Source organism: Caenorhabditis remanei, chromosome X, assembly GCF_010183535.1.
Source record: "Caenorhabditis remanei strain PX506 chromosome X, whole genome shotgun sequence".
NCBI classification, from domain to species: domain Eukaryota; kingdom Metazoa; phylum Nematoda; class Chromadorea; order Rhabditida; family Rhabditidae; genus Caenorhabditis; species Caenorhabditis remanei.
In genome coordinates, this window is record NC_071333.1 from 14,931,357 (window position 1) to 14,948,041 (window position 16,685).

Sequence of the window (16,685 nt, forward strand, 5' to 3'; positions counted from 1 at the left end):
TCGTGGTTATTACCATAATTGCCACCCTAACAACTCCAACAAGAAATGGAACAAAATAGATTTAAACTGTTGTAAATATTCTTTGAATCTGGCAAATAAATCGAGTTGAACTACGAACTGTTACTTACTCCATCCTTTCAAGTAATCCATCATCGTTTTTGCTTCAATGTCCCCAAACTCGAACTCTTCCATAGATATGTTTTGATTCTACAAAGAATAGAAACAAATGAGATTTGAATAAATCTGGAAATGTGTTCAGGTGCAAAAGTGCAAAATCTAATTTTCTTCAATTCTATTCAGGCATTCTATCAGACTAAATGTCTGGCTCAAAGTTTCAAATGGAATGGTTTATAATCTTAAAGAGACATTGGTAGTTCAAAAATGAAAAATTGGTCATGTTACAAAAATGTGTCATAAACACTGACAGAACAAGTATAACCATTATTTTTTCAAGAACTATAACTAAAGTGAATAATTTTTCTGTTGGGAAGAACTAAAATCAGGATACGAAAATTTGATAGACTTGCTAAACACAAATTCGGAGCCGGAATACCGGCTGATTTATAAAACATATTTGAAAGTTGTGAAAATGTCTCATAAAACTCAACCTGAAAAACATCAAATCATAATATTGGCTTTAACAAGATTCAAGTTTTTTTCTCTAAAAGTGAAAAGAAAATTGAGTTGTTCATTTCCCCGAATGATTCACAAATCACATATTTTTGCAATGCATGAACTTTGGCAATTTTTGCTTCTAATCTCCACCCATATACTAAATTTTCTGAGCAAAAACAAATTTTTCCAAATAGAATTCTTTCTCGACACATCGCTATTATACCGAGGAAGTTTTTAATCTTTCACATATATAAAGCTATAAATTTAATTTGCACGAGTTAGGTTATTTCATTGCCCTTATTAGTGAATCAACTGCTTCTTGATTCATTTTGCTTCGAGATCAGAAATTCATTCTTCACCAATTCCAATGAGCAGCACCTCTTCTCAAAAATGTGCAGTTTGTGGACGTCTAACCAGTTTATTTAACTATGGGGTAGGTTTTTTTTCATATTTTCGTAGTTGATTATTGTATATTCTCTAGGCTCATTCATGCAGTGCGTGTGGATCGTTTTTCCAAAGGTCCCTGACAACTCCAAAATATTTTGAAGATTGTGAAAACAATGAATGTTGCTTCCAAGACTTCCAAAGAGCTATTCATACCGATTTCACAAATGTGTTGAAGTGGGTATGCTGAATATATCGAGATTCACAAATCTATCCAAACTTGTCAGTGACTAACACTGCTAGATTCAAAGCGGGAATTCGTATATCTTAACCTGATGATACCTACCAGTTTCCGATCAGAAGATCTTCTAAAACAGTCTTCAGTGAAAATGCTTGCAAAACCAAAAAACATAGTTTTCGACTGCCACGACTGGGGCTTCATGAATCAATTGACTATAATTGAGTATTTGAAGAAACTCGATTTTACAAAGTTTCTATCATCTCAAGATTTGAAGTCGTTCCTCAAAACCGTTCATTTCACCCACGCAATACTATCATCTGCTTGGAGATCGTATCCTCTGAAACAAGAATTCATGTCATTCCCAGACGGTCTTGATATCTTTCCGGAATGTGTCAAAGACGTGTCATGTATCAGTTCTAACCTATTGAATAAAATCCGGTGTCTGTTGATCAACCGGTTTAAAGAATTGAAAATCACACAAGAAGAATACTTGTTGCTCAGTGCGATTGTGTTTTCGAATCCTGGTATGACTTAGCAGTATTCAAATTGAAATAACTTTGCTTTGAGTTTCAGCGTTTCCCGAATTGTCGGATACTGGCAGGAAACTTGTTGGCTCTTATCAAAATGTCTACAACGGCTCACTATTCCATTACTGCTCCACTGCACACCAACAAACGGACACACACGTTTCCACGCACTTCTGTCTGTATTCCATGTAGTCTCAAAAACTTATGAGGACGTCAAAAAGTATCTCATTTTGTTCCAATACTACCAACATACTTTATGTCATGATGATTGTGCCATTACGATATCTTCTTTTAAAATGTTGACTGGGAGAAAACGAATTATGTTGGTGTTCAAACAATTCAAAATATACTCGACTGACTCATTTGGTTTTTTTGGTATATGTTTCCGGAACATGTAACAAATAAGAAACATCATTAAAAGTGACCACTATATTATTCTTTCTGATAATAATTTCAGCTTCCATGTAATAAATTTACTAATTTCGTTTTTATAAATGACGTAGCCTTTAACTAAGCCGTGACACATAATTTCGAACAAAATATCACAAACTTATCCCAAAATCATCTTCTTTTGATTTAAAGCTAAAGAGATTTGTGAAGAAATAGAGACACATCGCGAGCTTTAGGGAATCCTGTCTATCAAATGTTCATTTCTGCTTCTAGATTTTGATCTGCCCGCCATAAACATATTTTTATGCACTCTACTAATCAATTCTGCACGGTATGCGGACAATCCACAAGTTTATTTAATTATGGGGTTTGTGGTATTTGTATATTCTATTTAAACATATTATTTGCAGGCAATGTGTTGTAGTGCTTGCAGTTCATTTTTTCGGAGATCGCTTTCCGTCAAAACTCCATTACGATCATGTCAAAACTCTGAGTTATGTTTCAAACAATACAATAGAGCTGTTTATGCGGAGTGCAAGTTTTGTCGATTTCACAAATGTGTCCAAGTTGGAATGTTAAACACCCAAAAGTATTCAGATCTGCCTAAACTGATGCATGAACTATCTCATTTGGATGAAGAGAGGAAAAAGAAGACTGTGAATATGACTATACCGGAATGTTTTGATCTCAGTTCAATTTTCAACTACACTTCTATCAAGTTTGCGAAAAAATCACCAAACCTTCATTTATCGTCTCACGACTGGGGATGTATGCATCAACTCACTTCAATGGAGTTCATTAAGACTTTCCAATTTATCAAATTCCTTTCAATGCAGGATCTCAAAATATTCTTAAAGAGAACACATTTCAATCATGTTCTATTTTCCACTGCGATGGCATCATTTTCATGCAAACAAGACTTTATGTCATTCCCAGACGGAACTGATGTTTTTCCAGAGAGCATTGCTAACGTCACTTGTTATAATCCACATTTTCTCAATAGAATTCGATGCAAGCTGATGGCAAGAATGATTGAATTGAATATAACGACGAGCGAATACCTTCTACTCAGTGCCATTATCTTTTGCAACTCAGGTTAGATCTTATTATTATCATTTCTTGTGAACTCTTTTTCAGTGTCTACTGACTTATCGGAAAATGGAAGAACACTCATCAACTCTTATCAAAAAGTATATGGTTCTTTGTTGTTCCAATATTGCGAGGAGACAAATCAAAAAAATGGACCGTTGCGGTTTTCGGAGCTGTTGTCTGTCTGTCATGCAGTTGCAAAAACCCACGAAGATATAAAGAAGTTTTTTCTTCTATTCCAAGTGTATCAGCCAGAAGCTCAACCAGTCCAGCTTCATCAGGATGTTATTGAATATTTGTCGATGTGATCGATCAGAAATTAAGTTTAATCCAAATTGTAACTAGATTTTTATTTAAAAAGAAAAAATAACATTTCCCATATTTCTTACACTGTTTACAAATAAAACATTGGATAATTTACATTATGCCTTCATTTATTGATTTGATTTTGATGTGAAACGTCTATAAACAAAAATAGTGATTACTGGGAGCACGAGAAACATGAAGAGGATATCAAAATGATTATGCTCGATAAACGATAAACTATTGCTCTCAAGATGGAAATGCTCGGCCGTGTCATGTTCTAACACAAAATTGATCCACTTTGCAACCCTTTCTTCTGGTGTGAATGGGCGGTTTTTCATGAGCTGAGATATACGTTTGGCACTTGCTTCGTATCTGAAAAGATATAATTTCAGTGAGGACAAGTACATTCATAGTTTCCAAATATTTACCGTTTGTCGCTCAAAACCTCATCAATGGCATCAAAGAACGTTTCATTTCCAACTGTTTCTCTGAGAACCATCTGAAACAGCAAAGGATGTAATTAGTAACTAACTGATGAGATCTCTTACCCTTCCAGCGCCTCGTCTCTCAACATTCTTCCCATTTCTGAATTGATCAGTAAACACTGGCATGATTACCATCGGCACTCCATAGTACATAGTTTCCAAGACACTGTTCATCCCGCCATGTGATACAAATAATTTTAAGTTCTTGTGATCTGAAAGTTTTCTGGTCTAATGAGGAGGTTAGAAAGAAACGTACTTAAAATCGCATTCTGCGGTACCCAATTGACGAAATCAACATTTGGAACATCGCAAAAAAGCTGTGCAGTCGTGTTGTCATCTGTGATATTCAAATATGAAATAGACTCTAGATTTTTTCCAAAAGACCCACCAGATGATGTTTTAAGGACAAAATGATAGTCGGGATGTTTCTGTATGGCGTTGAAAATGGATAACTGGATTCTGTGAGGAAGCACTTGAAATGGGGTTACTGTTCCAAAAGAGACAAATACGGATCCTAGCTTTCCTTTGCTGAAATATTCATCGAGGTGCTGAAATGAAAAACAATGATACACTCAAAATGTAAAACATTTACCTTAGGTAGAGCGACGTTGTTATCCGCTCCAATCATTCCCACGTACACAAATTTTGGAGAAAACGCTCTTGAGATATCAAATATTTCATCTGTATTGACAAGAACCAACGAGACATTTCTGATTATTTCTCTGATAGCTGGAAAATCTGGAGAAATGTGTTCTTGGAAAATCTGAAAAGGGAAGTTTTCATTCGATGATTTCGTAGGAGTCAACAGAGGGTAAAAGCAATTTTCCGATGCAGAGAATGAGTGCTCAACTTTAGAGCAAAGAGCAACCCAACTGCAATTTCTGATAAGAATACGGGAAAAAAAAGTGCAAATAGTTTACACTAACTTGTCCCCTCACATGCACTTCTCCAGTAAGTGGAGATTAAAGTCAATGTGACCTACTTGGACTTCAGAAACGCGTTGGTGGGATTATCTACGGAATATCTATTTTTCTTCTTCAAAGTTCTTCTTTGACGCACAAGTCTAATCCAGCACGCGTCTATTTATAGGTGGCCATTGGGATGATCCTTTTGAATTCATGCTTGGGAATCTTGGCAGGGGTAAACTTGTTGGAGAGACTGTAGAGGAGGACCCGAACAAGACAGAGGACAACAGACGGAACGGAGGACCAAGATTTGGGAACTGTTCCGGAACCCAAGAAGAGGAATCCAGATTGTAGACACCTGAACCCAAGCCCAAGCCTACGACCCCCCGTATCCCCATAGCCCCATGTGTTGGTGTACTTGTGCTTGTGTTTTGACAGAGGGAAAATGGGTATATGTGATTATTAGAACTGACATGAAGGACACGTCTCTCTTGAAGATAATGGACAACAATGGATTGGAAATATTTATATGCATTTGACATTCGTTCAAAAAAGCTCATCCGATCGTGGTTCGGATTTTCCTCCATGCTGGGCACATACGACGGGAGTAGCGGCAGGCCTGAAATTCGATCCGTTGTATCAACTTTCTGCCAACACCGTCAACTGCTTGCCTAGATCCCACGCAATCTTGTCCATGATGGCCTCACTTGAAAGCAGCACTGTCTTCGAGATGTTGAGGTACCTGTAAGCTAGATTACATATCATTTCCATTACGCGGAAGGATATGGGATCTAACCCACCTAACTATAGCCGGGGTGCAAGGGTCGATATCGTTGAACATGGCTAGATCAAAGTTGTAGTCGGCCAAATGTTGCAACCGATGGATTTGCTTGACATAATCTGCAATGTAGAGCAGAATTAGAGGGTGTTACACAAGAACCAAAGCTTTAAGATACTGAGTCTAGTCCCTCTTATTAGTTGACCTAATCCTCAACTAACCTTCACACATTTCCATCCAGAAATCCACATCATATCTCAAACGGTCGATGAATCCGATGTGAGAGTCTTCCATCACACTAGCCAGCGAATCGAACTTTTGGTCGTACGCATCGGTGACGTTGTGAAGTCTCCATACTTTCGCGTGTTTCGCACCGTCAAAATTGTCCAATGGAGTTGAGTAGGAAGGGATAAATAGCACCTACAATTGTAGGATGACTAGTTGACACACGAAAAGAGAGGGGTGTCAGGAGGAGGAAGGGGAAGGGAGAAGGAGATGAAGAGAAGGCAGCCGTCCAGTGGGGTGGATGGACGACAAGACTGAGCCGAATTGGGGATCCTCTCGCTTGGGGACGCGAGGACTCCTCCCCTTTCTCAAAAAGTAGGCGTGGCCTTTTCCAGCCATCTGTCGAATGGGATTGAGAAATAAAATGTGAAATGAAAGGAGTGGGGGGAGTAAAACTAAAGGAAAGAAAAGAAGGCGTGTATTCAAACCGTGTCATGTGCTGCATTGTGTAGAAGGTCGGCATACTTAGCACACAAAAGGATGTGGCTCTTGCTAATAGACGGACAATAGACCAGAATTTTGGCAGCATCCACAATAAGGCAGCCATGTAGAAGTAATGCTAAACAATAGAAGACACCGGTCGCCCGTCTCATATTGAAGTAGTGAATAGGGAATTACGAGTTTCCAGGTGACCAAGGCTTCTGTACTTTACTTTTTCACAACCACGTATGCACTCGATGGAATAAGTATAAATGAATGCAAATAAGTGGAGACCGACCAAACCATATCGACCGGTCGATATCGCTGATAACATGATGCAAACAGTGGAGTTTATGGTGGTAGGGGGCTACAACAATCTGTTTGTGTGTATCAGTGGTCAATTCTGATAACAAAGGTCATTTGTTCTTGCCGTACGTTTTTTGTTTTTGCATCATTCAAAAAATTTTTAAGTTTCTATAGAACAGCTGTCGCCTTGTCTGATTACATCACGTTATTTTTGTTCTAGGAAAGAAAGAAACTTGAAAGTTTAAATTCTCTTATCTACAAACTTTCGAGGGCAGACGTAATGAGGGTTTGAAAGTGAAACTGCCCTTTTTCCCTTTTTTCCAAAGAAGATTGGAACTTAGATTAGTTTCTTCTAGTTTCTGCTATTATCCATTTACAGCGCATTACATTCTTTAATTGCCTATATAATTACTTTTTTTTAATTTTTTCAAACATAGGAATTTATTTTTATCTTCAAAAGTTTTTACATGGTACAAATTATATTTTGATATGCATGAGATCTGTGTGAACAGGGTCAGAATGGAGTTGGTGGAATACTTGAAAGACATCAAATGAAGTTTTGAGCTAGACTTGAATAGAAAGAACGAAATGATACATGGGAGTTAGATGGGAGGGAAATAAATTAGATATGAAAGAAAAGAAGAAGCTAGTTTACAACTGGAGGAATTGATAGAATTGGGAGAGAAGAAGAAAAAGAAATAACTAGAGACACGGGGCAGAAACTTTGTTGGTAAGAAAAGAAAGAAAAGAAAGAGATAGGGAAGAACAAAACGACGACACAGGAGGACAACACAATAAATTAGACACACATCTGCTCGGAAGATTCTGACTTTTTCTGTTTTCTAATTCACTTTTCTCCACTAACTGTCTTTTTTGGTAGTGGCAACATTGCATAAGAATTATGGGTTTGAATTTGAAATTAGGTCCTTTCTTTCTTTCTTTCCAATTTTATGTCATTCTTGGAGAAGCGAAACCGATCCTCTGGGGATTAGAAATTATGACTAAAGAGTTCTATTTCTCCTGTTTGTGTAAGCCAGCAGGAAGATAGATGAGAGAAATTTGATATGGCACCAAACCCAACCCAGCCCAACTAGTTAAGCCTATTGTAGTAACAAGGGACCAGACTAAGGAAAACTGAAAATCCATTTCACAATGCTAACGTGATTCATGTGCTACGTCTATTATCCATCTAATTTCCTGTGTGCAAAATTGGAAATTAGACGAGATGACCGGAAATTGCAGGAAGATCTTCAACATAGAAAAGGATAAGGATGAGTGGGAACGAGAATTGGATTAGATTAGTTAAAGGATCTGCTGTAATTATTTTTCTTCCTATACACACACAATTTTCGGTTTTTATAATAAGGTTTTTTTTCTCAGATCTTTGACATGAAGGGATAATGGTTCATGAGAATTTTTCACATTAGTTTTTTTATATTTTTTTCTCAAAAAATGCATTCCCATGAAGCTTAGAAAAAAAAACCGGAGAAAATTGAATTTCAAGTTGTTGAAAGCTTCCCTTCAATTTACTGCTCAACTTTTCTCAATCAATCCTTTTTCCCATCCAATTCACTATCCAATTTTATGTGAGTCTCTTCTTCTTTTCTTTTTCTATGTGAATAGTCTGAGAAAAAGTGTTTGGGAAAAATGGGCCAATTGCCGTATTCTATTCATTTTTTTCGTCTCCCAGTTTTCTTCGTTTCCCTTCCAAAGCCTGAGAAACGAGCAGTTGTCATCATCATTCTTGGAATAAGAGTGCCGCCAAAACGGGACGAGTCACGAAAAATGGAAGAAAGAAATAAATGGGGCAGATGTTGCCCAGGGGCCCCCTGTCGTGAAAGTCTGTCACTTAGTCAATCTTCTAGCAGATGTGTGGATGTCAACTGAATATACACAACAGAGAATGACTACATTAAGATTCAAATTTGAACGGTCATGGATATATAAACACGGGGAGCTAGTATTTTCTAAGGATCTCAAATTCCCATTCCATATTAGAGGGTGAGTAAGAAATAATAAATAAATAAATACAAAACCTAAATCATAAAAAAGTATACAAAGTACTGACAAGTTATGACAAAAATTTGAAAAAAAGGTAGCCCGCCTGGATATGATTTCATAACATTTGAAAGCTGTCGAAGATTACTGCCGTTGGTCGGATTCGATAAAATAACCGTCTGCTAAGTGTGACGAAGTAATGAACGAGGAGCACAGAGCAGTTGACGGTGATTGACGGCACTCTGTGATTTCGGAGGATCTTCCAAAACACGGTTGGCCCCCGTCACTTGCTGGTGGACTGACACATGCTCGTACTCTGTAATTAGACTCTTTCTTATTCATGGGCCATTCAATCACCAATTTTAGATTTTGCACAGAATCGTTTGTGAGGATGGTTAATTGCCAGTTGGGTAAAATTGGAAAACGCTTGCTATGTTAATTCGCGGGGTGGTCCGTCTGTCCCTTAAACAGCCAACTCCAATTATCAAAACATTCACTTAAGAGCTCTTTGTTCCCCCTAATGCGTGTGTTTACGTGTGTCCAATTGCCATTATTGTTTTCCATCGGAAAAAAGGCGTCCACGACAAAATCGGATAATGAAGCAGAGATGGCTCTCTTGGTCCCAATGGATGTATTGAATTTCTGATGAGGGGTGTATAAATGCACTTAATTCACTTTTTCTTTTGCCTCCTCCGTTTCCTAGGGCTTCCGAACAGCTTTATGAATACATTGAGCCAAGTATACTGCCAAAAATGGTAGGAGAAACGGGGTGGAATAAATGAAAAGGCAGAGGAATAGGAGAAGAAATGAATAATAAAAGCAAGATCTTTATCTAGATGGGGGAAAGACGCGAAAGAGTATTGCAACCTAGGGAATTGAGAAAAGAAGACGCACTTTCGAAAATTGGAAAGGAGTTTGTTCCTGAGTCTAATTTACTTGAGTTCAACAAGATCAGTTGAAATTAGTACTTTCTTGAACAATAAAACATTTTCAATTTAGGTAATTGGACTGCGATTTGGTAACAAAGTACTTCTCATGGCTGCTGAATTCAAAACTAGGGATTTGAAAACTAGGGGATGAAAACCAATTTTGTATTAACTCACCTCGTTTTCGTACCAATACCACAGTTACCCATACAACCCGACCATTCGTTCCATGCTGACCACTCACCGTCACTCTCTGAAATTAGAAAAACATTTCACACTATTCCTAACCGGTGTCAACAAAATCAATTTTTAAACTAGAAATATCATGCAAAACCAAAAGTATACCGTGGTCACATGCGGGTAGATCACATAGCGATGTTTGGTGTGCTAGTCCAGTGCATGATTGTCCGCCTCTTGGCTCCGGCGAACTGCACGTTCGATCTCGTGTCTGGACGCCAAATCCGCAGGAAGCCGAACAAGCTGACCAGTCTGACCAACTGGACCAACCGCCATCTCTCACTAAAAAATGCATGCAAGGGAAATGAGTTTAAGGAAATGAGAAAAGTGCAGTGATCAAAAATAATAGAAGCAGAAAAAAAAAATCAACTTGGGATAAACGGGGAATGTTGTAAAACGAAAGCTACAAAATGAAATTCTAAACCAAATTGTTTCCAACTTACAGTGACATCTAGCAGGATCAAAACATGGATTGAGTTCAAAATCGGAACCTGAACATTGAGAACCTCCTTGAGATGGTTTAGGGTTTGCACAGAATCTGAAAAATTTATATTGTTATATCTAGTCATTTTCAAATATAATCTTTTGATCTTTTCACAAAGTTTCTCATTTCATCTCTACCTCGTTCTGCTTCTATGCCCGTTTCTGCAATAATCGGTACATTCACTCCATGATGTCCAGTCAGTCCATCCACCGTCCACTTTTCCATCTCCACACACATTATCCATTACGCATGGTCGTTGGTCAAATGAGTAACCCGAACAATAGGAACCCCGATTCGATGGTATCGGTTCACTACACATTCGATTTCTAATTTGATGGCCGGTGTCTCCGCAATCTTTCGAGCAAGATGACCATTCCGACCATAATGACCAACCACCTGCTGACGGTGAACAATTCTGAAAAAGATCTTGCAGCTGCCGTTGAACAATTAAGAAACAATTAGACTTTTTTCAAAGGTTGTTGATGTACACCGCGGAGATAAGCCACCACATGTCACACTCACACACTATTACGTATCCCACACCTGTCACACAATTCGCCATCACCACAAACACCCATCATTTTCTCAGATTATATTTTGAATGACTTACACCAGGAGCGCAAGGGATCTGCTCTAGGATCGACCCGGCGCAGAAACCTTGAACGGTTGGATCAGCCACTTGACAGAATCTTCGACGAGTGGAGGTTAATGAGAAGCAAGAGCAAGCGCTCCATGAGGACCACTCCGACCATCGCGGTGCGTCAAAAGAATTTTCTGAGATGGTGTTGCCACTTGAAATTGAAGAGCAAGATGGCAGATCTTTACACCTTCTGCTTTCTGCGTAGCTTGAGCACTGGAAAGATAGAAATATGATTTAGAGTAGGAAGGAGTATAAATCAAACCTCTGCATTATTGAACAAGCACAGTTTTTGCCTTGTTTGAGTTGCATCACGCCCACAAGACTTCGAGCAGGAAGACCAGTCACTCCAAATAAACAGTTCGAGACAGCTGTTTAAACTGCATTCTTCACTCTGTATGTTTCTCTCCTCACAGTTTTCTTCTTGGCAGTCTCTGGTTCTGATACGTCTTCCAGATCCACACGTAACACTGCATGGTCCCCATTCACTCCATTTCTCGCCCGTGATGGATTCAATTGGGAGTAGTGGTCGACCAAATGCCTAAATTTAGTTTTTCCAAGGTTTTTTTAATTTCTGGCAAACCTTTCTCAAATCATTACTTGTGATAATCTTCGGTCGTTTTGGAGAAATTGGTCCAAAGGAATGTTGCTCTCGAAGGCAAGCATTATCACATGTTTCTTCGTCAATTTTATCTGAAAACAAATATTTATGATCAACAGTACCCACTAACCCATACCTTGACAGTTCTCAGTAGTACCATCACATTTCGCAATACGCTTCCTGCTATCAAATGATGAACAAGTCTCACAAGCAGTCCAGTCAGACCATGGAAGATAAGAATGATCACATGGTCCGTTGACACATCGTCGGGTTTGAGAAGAATCGGTTTCAGTGCAAGACCCACGTCTACATGTCCTCTCTCGGGACTGTTGTCCTTCTCCACATGTTGCAGAGCAAGTGGTCCATTCACCCCATTCACTCCAGACAGCTAATGAAAAAGTGGATGGGCATTGCTGAAAATTTTACTTTTGGTTAGACTTTTTTCACCAAACCAAACTTGTCACGGAACGGGATTTAAGATTCAAAAGTTTTTGAACTACATTTTGAACGAAATTTGAAGTTTTTTAATTTTTCGATTTTTTTTCCGAAAATGTCGAATTTTCGACTATACTTCAGAATTCGGTCAAAAACTAGAAATGCTTTATTTTTTAATGTAAAATTTCGAGAAATTTTAAAAAATTGATAAAAAAGGTTCTTTTTCTAGATGCCGGACCGATTGGACCGGGCCGAATTTTGACAAGTTTTTCACGAAACGACGACTTTGTCAGTTACCAACCTGTTGATTACATGTCCTGGCTTGTTTGTTCGCAGTTGCACAAAGTTCTCCATCACACAATCTTTCTCGGATTTGGAAACCGATTCCGCAGGAAACAGAACATGGTAGCCAGTCTCCCCAAGTTTGAGACACACACTTTTGAGTGTTACAGGACTCTTTTTCCAAATCATCACCGTCACATTTGTCGTCAAGACATTTTCTAGAAAAGGATCATTTTTGTAAGCTCTGATATGGAATGCAGTCATACCGTATCCTGTATCTTCTCCCACCACCACAAGTTTGTGAACAAGACGACCACTCATCCCAATTAGTCCAACACCCTTCCTAAAATAATAATCTCACAATTTTCAGTTCTCGAAAAAATCCTACATTATCACATGGTCTTTGTTGTTGCAAGTGTTCTCCGGAGCACTGATCGGTTAGGCATGAGCGGAACCGTTTTTGAATTCCAAGCGCGCATTTTTCACTACACGATCCCCATTCTTTCCACTCTCCAAACTCTTCACAGTCACGAAGTACACCTTCACATGCTCGACTTTCTTCCGAAACTCCTTGACATTTTCTACCAGATGAGCACTTTCTCTCACGAACTTGTCTGCCACCAGGACCACATGAGACACTACATTCTGACCACGATGACCTGTAATGCTATCGGTTTATGAACTTTTGAATGATTCTTTTATACCAATCTTCCCACTGGTGTACACTTCTTCCTTCAAGTCTTGGACAATCTTCAGGTTGCTCCACGAGTGCTTTGTTGTCACAAGACAGAGCTAAACACTGTCCTCCAACACAGTAAGCATCATATCCACAAGGTGTTCCATCAGGAAATTGGCCCTTGTTTCTGATAAGCTCTGAACCAATAAGATGACACCATACACGACAAGGTTGAGTGGAATCTGGAAGTAACATCGTGGAAGATTTGACAAACATGAATAATCTTACGTTCAAATCCTTCTCCTGTTAATTGTTGATCAGGCTTATGAGGGTCGTACTTTATAGACGAGCAGATTTTATTTCCAAACTCCTCTCTTGTGAACCCTAAGCAGTTACTGCTAGTGGCACCACAAACGATTCCACGAATATTTGCGCCGCTACAAGTTTTACCACCGTTGTTTGGTCTGAAATAATGATTAGATTGAATAACCCAACGGTCATAAAACGAACGCTGGATCCACGCAGTCTCTGTGTTGAGCTTGGATTGTGATACTTCCAGACACCGCACATTGTTGAATAGGGCATCCCTTCTCTGCACCTCCCCATTCACTCCATTGACCATCAATTGCAACTGGTGGGAGACCAAATAGCCAAGGGGTGCAGTGTCCTTTGTGACACCACTGAAAACTTCTATTTTAAAAGAAATCAGCATTCGAAAAGAAAACTCACTTTATTGACTCCACACCAACTCCCTTCTAATGCCGGGTGAGCAGTAGATATAGTTGAACCACTATTACCACACCAAAGAATACGACAAATATCATCCATCGATTTTCCATTTGGTATTTCAACTTTGTAGTCTCGACCCCAAAAATATGAGCATTGTTGGTCTGCAGTGAATCTTTGTCCAGGCAGACGAACATCACTCAAATGATTTGTGGAAATCAGACCAGGTGAAGCGTCACGCAGACAGTTTCCTCTTCCGGATTCACTGAAATATAAAATTTAATACCTGCTGAATATTTTTCTAACAGAAAACATACTCAAGTTGCAATAAGAATGCATTGAACTCTCTAACCGAACAATCCGACCATGTTGTTTTACCAGCACCGTTTACTGCAGACATCAAACAACATCCTTTGTTACATTGGTTTTGAACACCATCATGGACCATTCCCATGCTGTAACAAAACGTTTTCTGGTAGCATAAACATCAAAAACTCACTTATGTCCCATTTCGTGGGCCAGAACAAAAGATCGTCCAAGATGGAGACCTTCTACGAGAGAGCAAGCAAAAAGAGGGTCACACATTCTTGCTACAGGTGCGACTCCTGCTACGGACGTTGTTGTATGGTAGATATCGTAACCAGTCAACAAAACTCCATGATCCCAATGGTTCATATCAGTAAGATCCGTGCCGGGGTTCATATGGGCTTGATAACGGCAGAAAGAGTCTAGGAGACTTTGAGCCTGACCATTTTTATGAACTCCGGTGCTCAAAGCGCTCTGAAAAGAAACATAAAAATAAATAGGAACGTTTTAAGGGGGAAACTTACTGGTTGAGTTTTCCACATTTCGTAACGGACAATCACAATATCCAAATTTGGTGTAAGTGTATCTTGTTGATAAAGCACATGCACGTTATTAATCAATGCCAATGAAAACTCTAGGAGATGTTGCTCAGCGTCTTGGATGTATTCTCTGAAAATCTCATTGAGTTTTCAGAATTTGAACATTGTCACAAACCTTTCAAAGTGCTCAAAAAGCTTAGAATCAAGAAATAACCCGATTTCTAGAGTAATTGGGTCCATATTTGGGAATATGAATGGAGAGTCAAGTTGTGCAGAAGTTGGAATTGTGTAGTTGAAATGCAGATGGGCTGGAATTGCTGAATAGCAAAGAGAATCAAGATGTTAAGCAGAAGCAAAATATGAAGAGCGTTGCAACATAGTTATTTCAATATTATAACGGTTAATTTTATTACAAACTTAGTTATAACCTACTCATTGCTGGGTCATCCAATTGTTCGCTGGTATCACAGAATGATTCTTGTTCCTCCTGGAGTTTGGTGATTTCTTCACGGATTTTACTTTCTGCATCGGTCAATAGTCCTGCGGATCTTTTGTACACCAGATGACGCTCTTTCTGTAAATAATTTGATTGGGATCAAAGGACATGGTCAAAAGTTCCCTCTTTATAACATAATTGCATTCTATAGTTCACCGTTGAGGTGTCTGTCCTCAAAGTTTCTTTTCTTCACCAATTCAAATCCACACATCAAAGAAACGAAGAATCAAACGAAAATCTGACTAAGCTGCTTAAAAAGCAAGAAAAAGAGAAAGACACCTACCTGAAGATGGTGAACTCGTTTGGGCAGCGTCTGTAGTACCAGAAAATGATCCTCCATTACAATCGAACCCATCAGAGCGCCACAATCGGATATTGCGGCTTTCATGTTACCATGTGACTTGACTTCTCCCTAGAACGTTGTAAAAGTGCATTCTTGAAGAGGTTTTCAAATTTTGCCTGTTTTCAACAATTTACCTGGTAGTGACAATGTTCATAATTCCGTAAACCATTGTAAGTAGTGACGGAATCATCGGCATGTCGAATCACGGAGATCTACAAGAAATGAGGTAACTCGTCCATATGACTCATAAGTGATGGTAGTTGTAAAAGTGTAAAAGACACAACAAAAAAGCTTCTGTTTTCTTCGTCACAAAAGTTGAGTCAACCAGACTTCTCCAAATCTGACGAATTCTTTTTAAAAGTGAGAAGTGAAAGGAAAAGTGATATGAAGGATATATTGCGTAAGAATAGCATGGAAGTGAAAGTTGCCTGTTCAGCATTATCCCCCCCCCCTTTCGCCTTTCCCAAATGATAAGCTTTCTCTTATTCTGAAGGTCATTGCAATTCAACTATCAAACACTTACGATGTGTGGACTGACAATTCGTGAATTTTTGCGGAGATTCAGATGGTACGTGTCGTTGAAAGCGACGAATTTCATTTTCATGTCGCCATTTTTGAGAGGATGCCTCGTTGTTTCAATGAGACTGTATTCAGGAACCTAGAAATTAAAAATATGAGTAAATAAGAAAGTTTGAAGAAATGAAAAACGATGAGAATTAGATAAAACTCACATCATGTTTGTTGGAAACTCCGAAGACTTGTTTGAGCTCTTCTTCGTTCAAATGATGATGTATACTCTGAAATAAAAAAATTAAAAAAATTACAATATGCTGACTAAACCAAGGAATGTTTTTGAAGTTTACCATAAGTTTTATAGTTTTTATAACCCAATGCGTTCCAACAGACTCAAATTTGGTATTTCTCGAAACTAAACGATTTTTATGGTCTTAGAATCAAAACATGTGAAAAAAAGCAAGGAAAAGGAAAACGACTGACCTCTGATATCCGAAAAACAGTGGAAAGGAGAAAGGTGATAACTATGAATAACGGTGGCATGTGCCGTTCGACGCGAATCGCTTTTCATATGCGGTGTGATCTTCTTTCGTCTTTTTTTATTCGTCCGCCCGCGCTGCGATTTCCGTCCTCAGTGACTGTCTCTTCTTCTCTTCAACTTCTTCTATATCCCCTATTTTGTAGCTTCTTCGTCTTTAACTGCCTGTGTGTATGCCCTTTTCTACCACTCTTTTGTCAGCTTCTTCTCTTCTTCT

The 16,685-nt window shown here is 38.7% G+C and overlaps 4 protein-coding genes across 4 annotated transcripts; 2 read left to right on the forward strand and 2 right to left on the reverse strand.

Moving 5' to 3' along the window:
- Positions 1 to 982: 982 nt before the first annotated feature.
- Positions 983 to 1,775, forward strand: GCK72_024961 (uncharacterized protein; the record flags this gene model as incomplete). Its single annotated transcript, XM_053736139.1, has 3 exons — positions 983 to 1,048; positions 1,097 to 1,240; positions 1,473 to 1,775. The coding sequence occupies 3 exons, from the start codon at positions 983 to 985 to the stop codon at positions 1,773 to 1,775; spliced, it is 513 nt and encodes a 170-aa protein (XP_053579705.1).
- Positions 1,776 to 2,461: 686 nt separating this feature from the next.
- GCK72_024962 (uncharacterized protein) lies at positions 2,462 to 3,554 on the forward strand (the record flags this gene model as incomplete). Its single annotated transcript, XM_053736140.1, has 3 exons — positions 2,462 to 2,524; positions 2,568 to 3,252; positions 3,295 to 3,554. The coding sequence occupies 3 exons, from the start codon at positions 2,462 to 2,464 to the stop codon at positions 3,552 to 3,554; spliced, it is 1,008 nt and encodes a 335-aa protein (XP_053579706.1).
- A 126-nt stretch (positions 3,555 to 3,680) lies between these two features.
- On the reverse strand, positions 3,681 to 6,598 carry GCK72_024963 (uncharacterized protein; the record flags this gene model as incomplete). The annotated part of the gene is made up of 11 exons (XM_053736141.1): positions 3,681 to 3,924; positions 3,981 to 4,051; positions 4,101 to 4,249; positions 4,294 to 4,374; positions 4,426 to 4,585; positions 4,630 to 4,800; positions 5,416 to 5,561; positions 5,614 to 5,684; positions 5,743 to 5,842; positions 5,942 to 6,140; positions 6,434 to 6,598. The coding sequence occupies 11 exons, from the start codon at positions 6,596 to 6,598 to the stop codon at positions 3,681 to 3,683; spliced, it is 1,557 nt and encodes a 518-aa protein (XP_053579707.1).
- Positions 6,599 to 8,873: 2,275 nt separating this feature from the next.
- Positions 8,874 to 16,473, reverse strand: GCK72_024964 (uncharacterized protein; the record flags this gene model as incomplete). The annotated part of the gene is made up of 26 exons (XM_053736142.1): positions 8,874 to 9,045; positions 9,833 to 9,908; positions 10,001 to 10,174; positions 10,336 to 10,430; positions 10,514 to 10,791; positions 10,987 to 11,229; positions 11,279 to 11,554; positions 11,597 to 11,706; positions 11,751 to 12,027; positions 12,351 to 12,549; positions 12,598 to 12,674; positions 12,720 to 12,990; positions 13,036 to 13,249; positions 13,296 to 13,471; positions 13,518 to 13,687; positions 13,737 to 13,998; positions 14,051 to 14,188; positions 14,233 to 14,513; positions 14,564 to 14,708; positions 14,754 to 14,895; positions 15,011 to 15,152; positions 15,358 to 15,486; positions 15,552 to 15,629; positions 15,941 to 16,075; positions 16,149 to 16,214; positions 16,414 to 16,473. 26 exons carry the CDS (start codon positions 16,471 to 16,473, stop codon positions 8,874 to 8,876), a joined length of 4,386 nt encoding a protein of 1,461 aa, XP_053579708.1.
- Between the last annotated feature and the right edge of the window lie 212 nt (positions 16,474 to 16,685).